The 17,944-nt window shown below is 38.2% G+C and overlaps 1 protein-coding gene across 1 annotated transcript in view; it reads left to right on the top strand.

Moving 5' to 3' along the window:
- The first annotated feature begins 2,960 nt into the window (after nucleotides 1-2,960).
- The window catches only part of METAP2 (methionyl aminopeptidase 2), a 31,199-nt gene continuing 16,215 nt past the window's right edge, over nucleotides 2,961-17,944 (top strand). Inside the window, exons 1-4 of the mRNA XM_065934233.1 lie at nucleotides 2,961-3,158; nucleotides 5,030-5,134; nucleotides 14,207-14,272; nucleotides 17,765-17,867. Coding sequence (XP_065790305.1) covers nucleotides 3,008-3,158; nucleotides 5,030-5,134; nucleotides 14,207-14,272; nucleotides 17,765-17,867 — 425 coding nt within the window. The 5' untranslated portion in view covers nucleotides 2,961-3,007. The remainder of the gene's footprint in view (nucleotides 3,159-5,029; nucleotides 5,135-14,206; nucleotides 14,273-17,764; nucleotides 17,868-17,944) is intronic.

Raw genomic sequence — 17,944 nt, forward strand, 5'->3', positions numbered from 1 at the left:
AGATACCAAGGGAACATTTTATGCAAAAATGGGCTCAATAAAGGGCAGAAATGGTAGGGACCTAACAGAAGCAGAAGATATTAAGAAGAGGTGGCAAGAAGACACAGAACTGTACAAAAAAGATCTTCATGAATCAGATAATCACGATAGTATGATCCCTCACCTAGAGCCAGACATCCTGAAATGCAAAGTCAAGTGGGCCTTAGGAAGCATCACTACGAACAAAGCTAGTGGAGGTGATGGAATTCCAGTTGAGCTATTTCAAAGCCTGAAAGATGATGCTGAGAAAGTGCTGCACTCAATATGCCAGCAAACTTGGAAAACTCAGCAGTGGCCACAGGACTGGAAAAGGTCAGCTTTCATTCTAATCCCAAAGAAAGGCAATGCCAAAGAAAGATCAAACTGCCGCACAACCGCACTCATCTCACACGCTAGTAAAGTAATGCTTAAAATTTTCCAAGCCAGACTTCAATAGTACATGAACCATGAATTTCCAGATGTTCAAGCTTGTTTTAGAAAAGGCAGAGGAACCAGAGATCAAATTGCCAACAGCCACTGGATCATCGAAAAAGCAAGAGGGTTCCAGAAAAACATCTATTTCTGCTTTATTGACTATGCCAAGGCCTTTGACTGTGTGGATCACAATAAACGGTGGAAAAATCTGAAAGAGATGGGAATACCAGACCACCTGACCTGCCTCTTGAGAAACCTGTATGCAGGTCAGGAAGCAACAGTTAGAACTGGACATGGAACAACAGACTGGTTCCAGATAAAGAAAGGAGTATGTCAAGGCTGTATATTGTCACCATGCTTATTTAGCTTATATGCAGAGTACATCGTAAGAAACACTGGGCTGGATGAGGCACAAGCTGAAATCAAGATTGCCGGGAGAAATATCAATAACCTCAAATACACGGATGACACCACCCTTATGCCAGGAAACGAAGAAGAACTAGAGTCCCTTGATGAAAGTGAGAAAGGAGAGTGAAAAAGTGGGCTTAAAGCACACCATTAAGAAAACTAAGATCATGGCATCTGGTCCCATCATTTCATGGGAAATAGATGGGGAAACAATGGAAACAGTGAGAAACTTTATTTTGGGGGGCTCCAAAATCACTGCAGATGGTGATTGCAGCCACGAAATTAAAGGATGCTTGCTCCTTGGAAGAAAAGTTATGACCAATCTAGACAGCATACTAGAAAGCAGAGACATTACTTTGCCAACAAAGGATGTCTAGTCAAGGCTATTGTTTTTCCAGTAGTCATATATGGATGTGAGAGTTGGATATAAACAAAGCTGAAGCGCCAAAGAATTGATGCTTTTGAACTGCGGTGTTGGAGAAGACTCTTGAGAGTCCCTTGGACTGCAAGGAGATCCAACCAGTCCATCCTAAAGGAGATCAGTCCTGAGTGTTCATTGGAAGGACTGATGCTGAAGCTGAAACTCCAATTCTTTGGCCACCTGATGTAAAGAACCAACTCATTTGAAAAGACCTTGATACTGGGAAAGATTGAAGGTGGGAGGAGAAGGGGACGACAGAGGATGAGATGGTTGGATGGCATCACCAGCTCAATGGACATGAGTTTGGGCGAACTCCCGGAGTTGGTGATGGACAGGGAGGCCTGGCATGCTGCTGTCCATGGGGTCACAAAGAGTTGGACATGACTGAGTGACTAAACTGAAGTGATATGTCTGTCTCATTGAATGCAAAACTTTCTTGAGAGTATTCATTTTTTCACTTTGTAGCTTCCACCAAGAAAAATTAATGCTAATGTACAATCAATAGATATTTATTGGACTGATTTGAAATTTCAATGGGAAAGTTAGAATACAGAATTACTAAATTTCTGGTGCTTAGTAACCTGGGTTTGGATTCTAACCCTATTTACTTCCTGTATGACCTGGTGCAAGTTACCAAAATTATAGCTTGAATTTCCCCAACTCAAAAATGGATGAAATAGGACAATGAATGTAAAGTACAGGGTACTTCTTAAGTGCTATATATACAATGAGTCTACTTGGTTCCTACAATGCTTTAGTTAGAGGTAGGTGCTGCTAAGAAAATTACAAAACTGGTAATGTTCTTGTCTTCACGGACTTCAAACATTTGGAGAGACACACAAAAAACAAATAATGACATAAATAAACTAATTACAAACTGCCATGAAACAAAATTAAGAATTTAGTGAGAGTAGGGACTGATTTAGATTGCTGAGGAGGGATCTCTGAGGGAATGGCATTTAAGCTGAAACTTGAAGGATGAAGAGATTCTCTTATTTCCTCTCGTTCCTCAACTCTCTTTAGACGGACTTCCATCTCTCTACCTAAATAGCTCTTGCTAAAGTTGCCAGTGGCTACCACGCTACTATATACATCTGACATTTTTCACGCTCTTACTTCTTAGCAGCACTCAACGCAGTTGGTCACTCCCTCCTTGAGACACTGTCTTCCTTTGGCTTCTCTATGAATAAACGTCTTTTTATCTCTGACTGATTCAGTCAGAGCCTTTATAGGTATATCTTCTTAACAGCCTGGACAGCCTCGCTGTGAGCTGTAATAGTGAGTAAAAACGCAGTCCCTTCGAGTCATAAAAGAGCTGTGTACAAGTTAATGCAATTTTTTCGACCTTCTCCTCGCTTCTGGTGCCCAGTATAAAACCACGAAATCTAAAAGTTTTCGGTTTCAGTCGAGGAGCCTCTCTCCCGCGGGGTGAATACCTGTCCACAAATCAGGCGCGGGCTTTCAACCTGACCTTAAGCAGGCAAGTCTGCCCGAAGCGAGAGAAGGGGGAAAAGTCTGGTTTCGCTAGGTGTTTCACGTCTCCTCGGCCACGCTCGCGCGTGCTGGGGGTGAGTCCGGCCCCTCCCCGCGCACCGCCCTCACAGTCGAGTCCTCCGTAGTCCCAGCATTCCCCGCGCCTCTACCATCGAGAGCAACTTCCGGCGTCGCTGATAAGGAGCGGGCCCTCGCTCCTCTGTTTCAGTGCCTCGCGCTCTCTCGGGCAACATGGCGGGTGTGGAGGAGGCAGCGTCCTGCGGGAGCCACCTGAATGGCGACCTGGATCCAGACGACAGGGAAGAGGGAGCTGCCTCTACGGCTGAAGAGGCGGCCAAGAAAAAAAGACGGAAGAAGAAGAAGAGTAAAGGGGCTGCCCCAGGTAAAGGGGAGTTTTATGTTTTCCCAGTCCCCGCCGGGATGGCCGAACCGCTCGGTTGGGCTCGGCGTTGGTGACAGGGCCCGGGAACTGAGCACCGTGGACTGACTCCCAGGACTGAACGTGTGTCACGGGAGCGCTACAGATTCCCAGTCCCGGGAAGAGGTGACTTCTTCCAGGCGTCTTTTGGATGTGAGGTGGCGGAGAAGAGGGTGCCTCGGTTTCTGTGGGGTTGCTGGGACAGAGCTTCTAAATTGCCGGAACTTCGCTCCCACGCAGACGATGCGAAGGACTTGAAGCCATGCACCGGGCCCAGCCCTCCCACCTTGCGGGTTGGCCTCCTCCTTGAGAATCTGGTTCTGACCACACTGCCGCCTCTGTGCTGGAGAGACGTGGGACATCTTTTCGTCGAGAGTGGGGGTGGAGTGGGCAAGTCTTAGTGCCTGGATCGCACCTCCCCCTATCATCCTAGTTTACGGAGGGATTTTTGTGGCGCGCCGCACTTTGGAGTTGGGTGTGTGTGTGAATTTGGGGTGTGTGTGAGAGAATGCCCACGCGCTCTTGTCACTGTTTGGGTGGGTAGGTGTGTGGATGTGTGATTTTGTGGCGCGCTGCACTTTTGGGGTGTGTGTGTTTGTGTGAATTTGGGGGTGTGTGTGTCTGAGAATGTGCTCTTGTCACTGAGTAGTAATAGCAGGATGTGTGGCGGCGGTGTGAATCCTCACCGCCTAATCCTACAGTATCATTAAGCTTTGGGGCTTTAGGCCTGAATTATGATGCCACTTGTAGGCAGTCTGGGTAGAATATGCTTGAGTCCAAATGAAGCTACTCTAAATCCACTGGTAACTCAAAGAAAACAGCTGGAAGTTTACAGTTAGATTATAAGTTAGAAACTTAAATATTTGAATATGAGAAGTCATTGTTTTTGGTGCATCAAGGCCTTCATTTTAGGAAAAATTATTTGTACTGTTAAAATCAGCTGCGGAAAGAATGAGAGAAAAATGGAAAGGCCAGAAATGATGAAGTGGAGTTGAGAGAGGTTGAAGAGGGTTAATCTGTATCTTTCTGAAATTTTGATTAGTTGGGAGTTGAAGAGGGAGAGTTGTAGATGCTGGGACACTTTCAGAGCAAAATTTAATTTCAGGACATAGTTTGGTGGCTGTTCCTGGCTTTCAGATGAAATCCAAACTCTTCAATTTGTCCTTTACGGTGTTTAGCAGACCAACCCTAATATGTTTTTAACAGTTGTGTATCTCAGTATGAATTCTCTATGGTAGCTAGCATGTCACCTCATGTACTACCTGGTAATGCTACCTCTTTTTACATATTACTCCTATGGCTAGATTGTAATCCTTTCTAGAGCAGGGCCTGGTCTTGTGTTTAGCTGTTGGGGAATTTTTTTTTTTTTTTTTTTTAGTAATGGAATAACTATTCCTATATATTTTGATTTTACCCTGCTCAGCTTGAGTTTCTGTCTGAACCCCTGAAGCTTCCAGGATTTCCCACAGACATCATCTTACTAAGGCCTTCAGCATTTATTGCTCATCTTAAGTTCCTGCTTGGTTAATAAAATATTTGCTGTAGATTAATTGTTAAATACTTTAGAAAGTTAAGCTACTTAAGGGTAGGACCACCTCATCATTAGCTCTCAGCACAGAGAATGCCTAATGAGTATCTTGTTAAATGGGCAGTACCACTTAGATATGGAAGATTTTTCTGTCATTAAATAAATTCTATTCTCCTTATAATGGTTCAGTTTTTGTTTCCTGAACACTTGTCAGGAAGAGTTATGTGATTTTTAGCTTCCTTAGAACATATTCTAGTGGGAAGATACCTTTGTCAGATTTGATTTAGTTGTTATATTTGATCAACAGGGCAACAGGAACCTGATAAAGAAGCAGGAGCCTCAGTTGATGAGTTGGCAAGACAATTGGAAAGACAAGCATTGGAAGAGAAAGAAAGAGATGATGACGATGAAGGTAAATGGTTCATTTGAATTTTATGGTTAGGAGGGCAAGAAAATATAAAGCTGCTTATTTGTCAATATAATCCAATATTCTCAGATATTTTACTTAATTGATGTTAAAACCTTAATGTCACAGGTTAAAACAAAAAGGTATTTATTAGCAACTCTTTAAAAAGTTGGATATGTTGAATGCTTAAGTAACACAGATCTCAGCTTTTTAAAACGTACTTGGTAAAAAGCCAAGTAGTAGATGAGTATTAATAAGATAAAATTGAATGAATGTTGATCTTACTTTTATTGAACAACTAATATGTACTAGGCACTATCTTAGGATACTTCCATCCATTTTTATTTTACCCTCACAAAAACCTAGCAAACAGGAAATGATAGTTACATGATTTGCCCAATCTGACACAGTTAGTATGTGTAAATAAAGTCAGTTTCAAATCTAGCACCTGTGCATGTTAAATCACTTCAATCATGTCTGACTCTTTGTGACCATATGGACCGTAGCGCAAGTCTCCTCTGTCCATAGGATTCTCCAGGCAAGAATACTGGAGTGAGTTGCCATGCCCTCCTCCAGGGGATCTTCCTGATTCCAAGTCTGTTCCTTGTACTATATCAAAGATACTTGTATTTATTTTCAAAGGAGCACATTGGAGTGCTTCTAAAACCTATTATGAATTTACTGGCCCCAAATCCTTGTATTTTGGAGCTTTTGCCAAAGGTTTCTATAGAGACAGCAATTCTTGGAATTGTAGGAATTGATACTATCAATAAGACAGCAGAGGGAGTGATTAGTTGGGAGAACTATTATTCTATAGCCTCTTTAGGCAGAAGAGGAGATGGGGCTTCCCATTCTTAATTATATACTGCTGTGAGCTGTTCTTCCTCAAGCACTGCCAACTAGGGCTTATGCCTTCCAATCTTTAGCAACAAATACCTGTTGTACTTTTCTCGTGTTAGGATAATGCAAAGCAGTTGTGCTTCCTTTAGGAAGATAAGTTCTGTAAGCCTTCAAGGAGATTATGGTCAAATTTAGTAAAAAAAAAAAAAAAAATTGCCAAGAATTGATACCGAACATGGACACTGGGTTGTAGCAAAGGAAAGTACAGTGCTTAATTGCAAAATGCCAAACAGGGAGAATGGACATCTCATGCTCAAAAGCTCTGAAAGCTTTTTGTTGTTCAGTCACTCAGTCGTGTCCAACTCCTCGCCGACCACATGGCTTGTGGCACTCCAGGCTTCCCTTTCCTTCACTATCTCCTGGCATTTTCTCAAACTCATGTTCATTTGAGTCAGTGTTGCCATCAAACCATCTCATCCTCTGTCACCCCCTTCCCCTTCTGCCCTCAATCTTTCCCAGCATCAGGATCTTTTCCAGTGAGTCGGCTCTTCCTATCAGGTGGCCAAAGTGTTGACGCTTTAGTGTCAGCATCAGTCCTTCCAGTATGATAATCAGGAATGATTTCCTTTAAGATTGACTGGTTTGATCTCCTTTCTGTTCATGGGACCCTCAAGAGCCTTCTCCAGCACCACAATTCAAAAGCATCAATTTTTTGGCACATAGCCTTCTTTATGGATGTGCATGACTACTGGAAAAACCATAACTTAGACTGTACGGACCTTTGTCGGCAAAATGGTGTTTTTGCTTTTCTAAGGAGCAAGCATCTTTTAATTTCATGGCTGCAATCACCATCTGCAGTGATTTTGGAGCCCAAGAAAATAAAGTCTGTCACTGTTGCCATTTTTTTCCCTATCTATTTGCCCGTGAAGTGATGGGACTGGATGCCATGATGTTCGTTTTTTGAATGCTGAGTTTTAAGCCCGATTTTTCACTGTCTTCTTTCACCCTCATCAAGAAGCTTTTTAGTTCCTCTTCATTTTCTGCCATTAGGGTAGTGTCATCTGTGTAGCTGAGGTTATTGATATTTCTCCCGGCAGTCTTGATTCCAGTCTGTGCTTCATCCAGCCTGGCATTTCACATGATGTATTCTGCATATAAGTTAAATAAGCAGGGTGACAGTGTACAGCCTTGATGTTCTCATTTCCCAATTTGAAACCAGTTTGTTGTTTCATGTCCGGTTCTAACTGTTGCTTCTTGACCTGCATACAGGTTTCTCAGGAGGCAGGTAAAGTGGTCTGGTATTCCTATCTCTTAAATAATTTTCCACAGTTTGTTGTGATCTGCATAGTCAGTGAAGCAGAAGTAGTTGCTTTTCTGAAATTCCCTTGCTTTTTCCATGATCCAGCAGATGTTGGCAATTTGATCTCTGGTTCCTCTGCATTTTCTAATCCAGCTTGTACATCTAGAAGTTCTCGGTTCACATACTGCTGAAGCCTAGCTTGAAGGATTTTGAACATTACTTCACTAGCATGTGATATGAGTGTAATTGTATTGTAGTTTGAACATTTTTTTGGCATTGCTCTTCTTTGGGATTGAAATGAAAACTGACCTTTTCCAGTCCTGTGGCTACTGCTGAGTTTTCCAAGTTTGCTGGCATATTGAGTGCAGCACTTTCACAGCATCATTTAGGATTTGAAATAGCTCAGCTGGAATTCCATCACCTCCACTAACTTTGTTCGTAGTGATGCTTCCTAAGGCCCAGTTGACTTTACACTCCAGGATGTATGGCTCTAGGTGACTGGTTGACACCATGGTGGTTATCTGGGTCATTAAGATCTTTTTTGTACAGTTCTTCTGTGTATTCTTGCCACCTCTTCTTAATATCTTCTGCTTGGTTCATACCATTTCTGTCCTTTATTGTGTCTATCTCTGCATGAAATGTTCCCTTGGTATCTAATTTTCTTGAAGAGATCTCTAGTCTTTCCCATTCTATTTTCCTTTTCGTTGTTCTCTTAAGAACGCTTTCTTTTTCTCCTTGCTGTTCTTTGGCACTTCTAAAACAAGGCTTTTAGGGAAGGATTTTTAAAGGCAGCATTAGGGGTGAGGGTTGCCATATGTCTGATCAGCTTGTGGACATTCTTCTGATTGGTTGTTTGTGCACTATCAGGGTGACTTTTTGGGAATCTCAGTTATCAGTTTTCTGGCTTCAACTTATCTGGAGTCAGCATACAGCTAACTTTTCTGCCTGGTAGGGGGTTTAGTATCTGCAAACCAACTCAAGAATGTGGCTCAGTATTATCTATAGCCCTTGAGGAGAAACTAAAGGTCCTTTACTCTGTGTGGCTAAACTATTATGATTTTGTGTTGTTGGACTGTTGTCCTTTGTTTCTGGGTTTTTCTCATGTCTCTGGTTAAATTTGTTCTTTGGAACTCAGGGAAAGCCCAAGAGTTTAAAGCTCTTTTACCACCAAGAGGCAGGATCTGTCCCACAGAGTCCTGCTTGGTTTCAGACTCAAGGAAAAGGAAAATAGTTAGATTTTTGTTTTCTTTAAGCAGAAGTCTTGTCCATTCTGCCTTGGTTTATACTTCAGATTATGAACATATATTGAACTCTTAACAAGAACAGTAATTATAAATTCCAGGTTGCTGTTGACTCACTATGTGTAGGGTATCAGCTGCTTTGAAGATAATGCCTTGTTTCATTGCACTTCTACAGAGTTATATGAATCCCTAGACATTGAAGGAGGAAATTTTGCTTTTCAGAATGGAAATCTTCAATGTATTAAAGCAGATTTTAGAAATACTAGTTTTCTCCAATTTGGTTCATCATATTCCTAATTCATTTTGATAATGAGGATCAGCCAATACTGTTTAACTGTGTGAGAAGTCTGAGTGGCTGGAAAGCTAATAGTTCAGCATCTTTGTTCCTAAGGAAAATTGATCATTGTGGAGGACAAAACATAGAGGTGATAAAGTATACTGGTACCTGCAGTAAAAGTTACTGAAATTTGGAGGTGGAATTGTGAGCTGATTGCTGAAGGAAAGCTCATTTGAAGGAATGGAACTTAAATAAAAGCCAAGCAAACAGGACCATTGTGGGGCAGGACAATGCTGAGAGAGTATTCAAAGTGTAGTAAACAATGCATACTGGCCTCATTATGAGGTGATTCATTGAGGGAGTCTTCGATCAGTTCCTTTTTCCCATTTTTCATTTGTTAATTCTTTTTTCCTCCCAGTTTTATAATTGGCATACAGTTCTGTGTGTGTTTAAGGTATACAGCGCAATGATTTGACTTATGTACATTGTAAAATGATTACCACGTAAGCTTAGTGAATATTCGTCAGCTCATATAGATACAGAATAAAAGAAAAAAATTTTTTTCCTTGTGAGAACTCTTAGGATTTACTATTTTAAGAATTTTCATATATAACATAAAGCAATATTAATTATGTTAATCATGTACCTTACATCTCTCAAAGACAGAGTTTCGCTCAGTTGTGTCTGACTCTTTGTGACCCCACAGACTGTAGCCTGCCAGGTTCTCTGTCCATGGAATTCTCCAGGCAGGAATACTGGAGTTGGTTGCCATTCCCTTCTCCAGGGATCTTCCTGACCCAGGGATCAAACCTGGGTCTCCCACATTGCAGGCAAGTTCTTTACCATCTGAGCCACCAGGGAAGCCCTCGTAGTAATTTATCTTCTAACTGGAAGTTGTACCTTTTGACCACCTTCATCTGCCCACCCTGTCTCTGGTAACCTCAAATCTAATCTCTTTTTCTATGAATTTGAGCGTTCTTAAAAGAAGAATGTTCTGAAAAGATAATATATTCTTCATGTACATGCAGGTTTGTTAGAAGTGAGGAAATAGAGGCATGGAGATCATTTTGGAAGCCAGTTGACAATAGCCTCAGGCATGTGGTAATGAGAATGGAAAGGAAGGGTTCAATGGAACAGTGATCCTGGAAGCAAAATTCAAAGGATTTAGTGGCTTTCAGTCTGGATAGAGGGCTTTCATGGGGTCATGAAAGAGTCGACATGACTTAATGACTAAACAACAACGAAATCTGGAGAGAAGGATAGAGGAGAAATTAGCAGATTCTAGGGGTCTAGGTTTCGAATTTGGGTGACTGGATGTTGGTACCACTGATTGAAATGGTGAGGTAAAGAGGGAAAGTTGGTTCAGAGATTAGAAGAGGGTGCTGCAGGCAAAAAAGGTTATGCTGAGTTTAATTTTAGATTTGTTTATTTGCAAATGGGGGTATTGATGTGGAAAGGTAATCCTGTGGGTGTTTGACGATGTGCTAACCCTGGTGGCTCAGATGATAAAGGATCTGCCTGCAATGCAGGAGACTGGGGTTTGACTCCTCGGTCAGGAAGATCCACTCTAGTATTCTTACCTGGGAAACTGTGGAGAGAGGAGCCTGGCAGGCTACAGTCTGTGGGGTCTCAAAGAGTCTGACACAACTGAGCACCACACCCAACATATAGACCATATACCATATCCATTTAACATTTTCATTCCCACACAAAATGTTCCCTTTGCCCTTTTGTAGTCAGTTCTCTTGCTCTATATATTTTGATATATTTTCTGTTCCTCTCGTTTTTTCTACAATACTGCATGAATGGAATTTTTATAGTATGCAGCCATTTTGGTGTTTGGCTTGTTTCACTTAGCATAATATTTTTGAGAGTTACCCAGTTGGCATATGTATCAGTAGTTTATTACTTTTTATTGCTGAGTAATATTCCAAATTTGTCCATTTACTAGTTAGTGACTATTTGGATTGTTTCCAGGTTTTGTCTCTTATGGATAAAGTTACTGTGATCATTTGCATACGTGTAGGCTTATGTTTTCATTTCTTCTGAGTAAATACCTAAGAGTACAGTTGCTGGTAATGTGGTAAGTGTATGTTTAACCTCATAAGAAACTTATCAAACTGTTTTGCATTCTTGTCAACAGTGTTTGAAAGTTCCGGTCCCTTTGTATCCTCATAAGCACTGGTACTGTTTATTTTAATTTTAGTCCAGTAGGTGTATAGTGGTATGTCATCTTTTCATATTTTTATTTGTCTTTCATTTATCTTTGAAGTGTATGTTCAGTACCATTTGTTTATTTTTCAGTTGGGTTATTTGTTGTCTTACTGAGGTGTAAGTAGTTCTTTATGCAAGTTCTTCATCAGTTACATATTTTGCAGCCCTTTTCCCCCATGCTTGTATTGTTTGTAGCAGAAAAGATTTTAATTTTGATGAAGTCCAGTTTATCAACTTTTTTCCTTTCTGGGTCATGTTTTTTTGTGTCTTGTCCAAAAGTTAAATAATTGATGTGTTTAAAGTCATGAAGATTTTTCTCTTGTATTCTTTTCAGTAAGTTTTGTATGTGTCATAAATGTTAAAAGGAAGAACTGCTTTATGTATATGATGTTTTATATGCTTAGGTCTATGTCCATTTAGAATTAATTTTTATATAAGGTAAGGATTGAGATTCTTTTTTTTTTTTTTTTTTTTACATATTGATGTCCAGTTGTCATATCAAGTATTAATTGATTTGGGCATGGTGCTAATGCAGAAAAGAACGGTCTCTGTCTATTTAGAGTATCCTGAGATGCTCTGAAAGACAGACATTAAAAACATAAATTGTAGCATGGTATGATAGGTGGAAAGGACTTCCCTGGTGACTCAGACGGTAAAGCCTCTGCCTACGGTGTGGGAGACCCAGGTTCAATCCCTGGGTCGGGAAGATCTGGAGAAGGAAATGGCAACCCACTCCAGTATTCTTGCCTGGAAAATCCCATGGACGGAGGAACTTGGTAGGCTACAGTCCATGGGGTCGCAAAGAGTCGGACATGATTTCACTTCACTGATAGGTGGAAGTGTGAGCATATGGTATTAAAATTTAGATCCTGGCTCTACCATCATTCTAGCACAAGTGGCCGTTTTTCTGTGCTGAATAGCAACCTTGGACATTGGATAAAATAATTAACCTTAGAAGGATGATCCAGTATCAGAGGAGGAGCTTCATCTTACCCATTTTAAAGTTGAAGATACCATGGTGGTGGAGGCTAATTAACTTGATCAAGGTCACAGTGCTGGTATGATTTTGAATGTGTGTTTAAAACTGGTTACACATCATAAAGCCTTTGTTGCAGGTTCAGTCTAAGTAAATTGCAGTGTGCTACGTTGAATATTTGTCCAGAACAAAGACTATCTTGTTTACTGTTCTGTCACTGAAGAACTCAGCACACATTTATTGAATGAATGAAGATGGCTGCTGTTAAAACTGTAAAGCACAATATGCTAATTAGATTATATGACACATGAGGATGTTGAAAGTTGTGTTTTCCAAAATTTTTAGTGTTGTTTTTGTTAAAGCTTTGACTTTAGAAACCACTAATGAGTAAATCAGTAGTATTTGTTTTCCCTACTGTGTTTCTGTTGATATAATAAGATTGAATATAAGAAACGTAATTTTGTTGGTCAAAAATTGTCAAATAGTTGTAGTTTCCTATCACTCAGCCCATTAAAGCCTTAGATTATGTTACCTTCCTCTTTGCCAAACTGCTGTTTCCTATTTCTCAATTTGGTGAAAATAAATATAAACAATAAACTAAAAGGACACTCATTTATTGAATAGATTGAATATTTATCACGTGCTTGGCACTGTGCTTAATGGTGTCTAATCCTTAAGGAGCTCACAGACAAGTAGAGGTCAGTATAAATCAGTGATTGAGTGATAATTAGAATATATAGTTAGTGTGGTGAGATTTCTTTTATGGCTTTTATCAGTCTAGCAGTAAAAAGGGAGCACTTTGAACAGAAAATATAAGCACTCATTTGACATTTTTTGATGAGTGTGGATTTTACTAAAATTATTAATGCTAAATAAACATGAGTTACTACCACTAGGTGAAACATTTTAAAAAATATTATATGCTAGGCATACTGTTAAACTATCAACTTCTAATTATCGGAAACAGTGTCCCATTCATCCCTTTTTCTTAGTTATGTTATTTGTGGGTAGATAAGCATACTTCAGAAATGATTGTTAAAATGTATTGAGCAGCATTTTTAGAAATTCAGATACTTAGGTCTATTTTTGATACCTTTATTTAAAATACTTTTAACTTCCTATTTAATCTTGGTCATAATTATATTCTTTGTTTTTTTCTCTAAGTTTATGGGCTTTGGGCTGCATAGAAAGTTATCATGAAAACTGACAAGCATATTGTGGCTGTTTTGGATAGTCTTTTTGCCAACTGTTTTTTGAAATAGTTCTCAGTTTTGGTCATCAGGTGCTTTTGAGAATCTGAGAACTATGAACCTAGGAAAAGTAAGTTTTTTTTTTTTTTTTGTATACAATTTGACGCATAAAGAGAACTCTTTCTCTGATAACAACTAGGTAGGAAAAGGTATTTTAAAATATGAGACCCCAAAGTCTGTTCTGTACATCTGTGTCTCTTTTTCTGAGAGAATAGCATTGAAATAAGTATACTATCAAGGGTGAAACAGATCACCAACCCAGGTTGGATGCATGAGACAAGTGCTCAGGGCTGGTGCACTGGGAAGACCCAGAGGTGTGGGATGGGGAGGGAGGTGGGAGGGGGGATCGGGATGGGGAACACATATAAATCCATGGCTGATTCATGTCAAGGTATGGCAAAAACCACTACAATATTGTAAAGTAATTAGCTTTCAACTAATAAAAATAAATGAAAAAAAATATATGAGACCCCATTTCCTTCTCACTGGATTAGGAATCAAGTGATATTCTTGGTCCATTTCTACTATTTATCTATTAGAATTATCTTGGGCATGTCCCTTAAACATTTCTTGTTAGGATTGTTTTGAGAATCACATGAGGTTGTGAAATACAAGTATTTAACTGCAAAGCATATATCAACTGTAACTAGTATTCTTTCAGATGAAGTCATATAGTCATTATTATACTGGCATTTAAGTAGCACTAATTATTTTTCTTAGCTTTAAAAAAAATGTTGTTTAATACATTGTTTCTTAAAATGTCTTAGTCAACAATTCTTGTATTTAGAATAAAGTAAAGTTTACTAGTGCCTTTGATTGCACAAGTCAAATTCTGATACTTCAAGCTAACAATATACAAAATTCTAAGAGTATTGGGTCAACTTTGTGCTGTGCTATTTAAGATGCACTCTATGTACTTGTGTGCTTGTTTTGTCCCTCTGCTTATAAGGTTTAAATGAATTTGACATGTCTTCTCTTAGATGGAGATGGTGATGGAGATGGAGCAGCTGGAAAGAAGAAGAAAAAGAAGAAGAAGAAGAGAGGACGTTAGTGTCTTTAGTTGATCCTACTTGCCAAATTACAAGGGTTTTTAATCAACAGGCTTGAAGAGTAGGTTTGAAGTTGCTTAAGATCCTGGTATATGTTAGGGAAATGAGTGATGGCCTAATAGAGTTAGAATTTAGTGAAACTTACTAGTGTTTGGCAAGTAGTTTTAACAGTCTTGTTATTTTATTTTCTTCAGTTATTTAGTCAAAGAATATTAATAGTAAGTTTATTGCATTTTACTGCAAGTTAAAAAACTTTTTATAATTTAAAATCTTAATAATTTAGATAATTTTGTCAGTGATAACTTAAATAATGCCACCATATGGTAATAGAATAAACAATTTGCAGTTCACTTACCAGTTTTGATATTAAAGAGATTCTTGATATATTTAATGAGGAATCACATTATTTAAAATTTGTGAATATGGTGAATTTTTATTAGGAATATTTGAATTGTGCTATTTCAGATTCACTTAAAATATGATCTTGCTTGTATTTTGTTTCTATAAATAATACAGCCAAACATCTTAAGGGACCTGAAACTCTTAGGGAGAACAAGGGGTGACTGTAGTACTGGGGAACAAAGATTGGGTTGGGAATCAGAATGAGTTCTAATCTTGTATGCTCTTTGGCATCAGGGACCATTGATTGTCTGGCTAAATCTTTAGGATAAAGTTTTGTGAATGAGAATATTGAGGGTTTGACTTTCATTTTTATCTCTGTGTTGAAAATACTTATTTTTTAAAAAAGCTGTTAACTCTGCCAGACATTTCCCTGATACATCTCTAGATGGAGATGGGATTGCTTTCTTTCTAGTCAGGCATCTATTCTGGTTAGAGCCTTCTACTCAGGACTTCAGTTCTGCCTCTAGCATAATCTGTATTTAATGAGCATAGATTACTTGCTTTCTAGGAATCTCTAGGAATTATAATGTCACATTCCTTTCATTCAAAAATTGTTCATAGACTACTTTTAAGACATAATGTTACCTGAAAATGACTTGAGAGAGATCTATTTCTCAAATACTCTAAAATTGCTTCCTAATGAAGGTAGATAAGCAGGGAGGAGTGTTAAGAGGCTGCTTTGTATTTGCACTTGATAGACTTTTCCACTGATAGGCATTTTAGTATGATACCGTCAGCCTTTATTGTGCCTCTAGCTAAGGAGGTTGTTGAACTTGCTGTTAATTATATTTCTTTATGAGCACTCTTGAAAGACCTCTCTTTGTCTGATCTTAGTATCAAGAATAATTGTGCTTTTCCTGAGTAGTTAATGTGTTTTGTTGCAGAAATATGAACTATGCAAATAATCTAACCCCCTCCACCCCTTTTTTTTAATTGACTGCTAGAGGATTTAGAGCCAAATCTAGTTTTGTATTGGCCTTATTTCAGGTTCTATTTTAGATTCTTTCTGTGTTCTGATTTTTTGCTTTCTAATTTGCTTTGAATGTGTCTTATTTGTGTCATAAATCACTTCTGAAATAATCCAAGTAATGTAATCAGGAGCAGTTTATTGCCTTCATTTTCCTCATCTATAAAGTGAGAGAATTGTAAATGATAGTTAACAATTAAGTGCAATACAGATACTTCTAATTGTTCATAGTTTTAGATAATAGCTTGGACATAGTAGATTATAGTTTTCAAAGGTTATCCAAGATTTCATCTAGTTCTTCGTTTTGTAGATGAGGAAACTGAGGCTTAGCACATTTAGCCATTTGTCCAAGTCACAGCTAATAAGTGGTAAAGGTTAGGCTTCAACTTACTTTGATTACAAATTCTTTACATTTTCTCTGATGATCTTTTTGAGTCCTTTATCTTGTCTTAGTAATTTGTGGACAATATAAAAGGCATCTTTATTAGATTTGTAGATGAAATAATTTTCAGGATTATGAGATAATCCTTTGATTGACAAAAAACGAGATTTCAAAAGAAAACTGAATTATTAACAATCTGAAATTTAAATAGGCATATATAAAATTAGTGTAAGGTGATAGGTATGATCCTAAGGATTTTGGATGCTTGTACAATGAAGGAAAATGCTAGGAATCCAGACCTTTCAGTAGCAGCAGGATTTTTAGAATCAATAATGTAGTCTTATACTGATTATACCTTATTTGAACTATTAGTAGAAGTCAAATCTAGTACCAACTTAAACACTGAGAAGGCTGGTGAGTATGAGTGAAAGTGTTAAAGTGCCTTCTTATCATAGAGAGGAAGGAAGCAGTAGCAATGAAGAGTAAAAATTTTTTTAACTGCAAAGACTAAAGTAGAGCTAAGAGATGAAAGTAATGGGGATATTGCTTTCTAACAGTTACAATTCTCCCAGAGTGAATGGGTTTTAGCTGTGGAGTTAATGACTGCCTTCATTGTCAGGGATGTTAGAGGATTCCTGGATTTGAATGTGAAGCTTAATTAGGTGACACTTAAGGTCATTTTTATTCCAAAATTCTAAATGTTCCCTCTTATGAGGAAGCTAAAATGGTGTTTCCCAAGTTTGCTTGCCCGTAGAACAATTCTAAACACTACGCAAAAAGAGGAAAATAGTGTTGGTGAAATACTGAGTATTCCATTAAAAGAAGGAACCAAAAAGTGGTTCTGTAGATAAATGATTGTCATAAAGTATGTGTTAAAATTTCAGATAAAAAACCTGTAACATAAGACAGGTTATAATCAAAAGATAACCAAGGTTATAATCAGAAGTAGGTTTAGAGTTAGCACTTCAACTTGGTAGTTGATAAATGCTGCAGGTATACATCAAAAGTCATGTATTATTGAATAAATTATGTAACTTCCTGACATTCCTTGGATACAGCATTGTTCTTCATAGAGTGAGAAGTATATAACTAGGTCTTATGCAGACTTTTAAAAGACACATCTCTAAATATTTTTAAAAAGCATTTTGGAACAGTGGTGTCTTAGAATATAGTTTGGGAAATAATGTGTCCTTAAAAAATATGCTAAGTACTGAAACTTTGCAAGTATTTGGAAATTTGTATGTGGTTTCTAAAGTCTTTTTAGCACTGAGAATGTATATTCTTTAACCTTTATATGTCATATATCCTTCCAATAATTTTTTTACCTGTTTTATTAATACATAATGGCTTTATATTTTTCTTTTATTGCTGTAGGATTTCTTTATTTTCTTGTCACTTCTTTGATTTTTATTTGTGAAAGCTTCTTCTATATGCTATTCTGTTTCCAGTATAGTAAATGAAGACAGAAACATTAGAAGTGTTCTTTGTGCCAAAGCATATACTGTTTAAATACATAATGGAATTATGAGGAGTTGGATATTTTTATTCCTAAATAACTGTAAATAAGAGAAGATGGCCACTGTGGTGAAATATCTTCTGTTTTTAACTGTAAAAGTTAAACAAGGAGATTCCTTAGTCAGGACATGTAATAACAATTAGGAACTGAGAAAAACTGTAATGATAACTGCTTAATTTTGTTTTTAACTACAGAAGTTAATGCTTTATTTGTATCTCACAGCAAAAGTTCAAACAGACCCTCCCTCAGTTCCAATATGTGACCTGTATCCTAATGGTGTATTTCCTAAAGGACAAGAATGCGAATACCCACCCACACAAGATGGGTAAGGATCACAAAATAACTTGCAGTTTGACGTTCAAAAATTGTAGCTTAGCAATAAAGCGGATTTGATTTTTCGTG

The sequence above is a fragment of the Muntiacus reevesi genome, chromosome 4 (genome assembly GCF_963930625.1).
Source record: "Muntiacus reevesi chromosome 4, mMunRee1.1, whole genome shotgun sequence".
Lineage (NCBI taxonomy): Eukaryota > Metazoa > Chordata > Mammalia > Artiodactyla > Cervidae > Muntiacus > Muntiacus reevesi.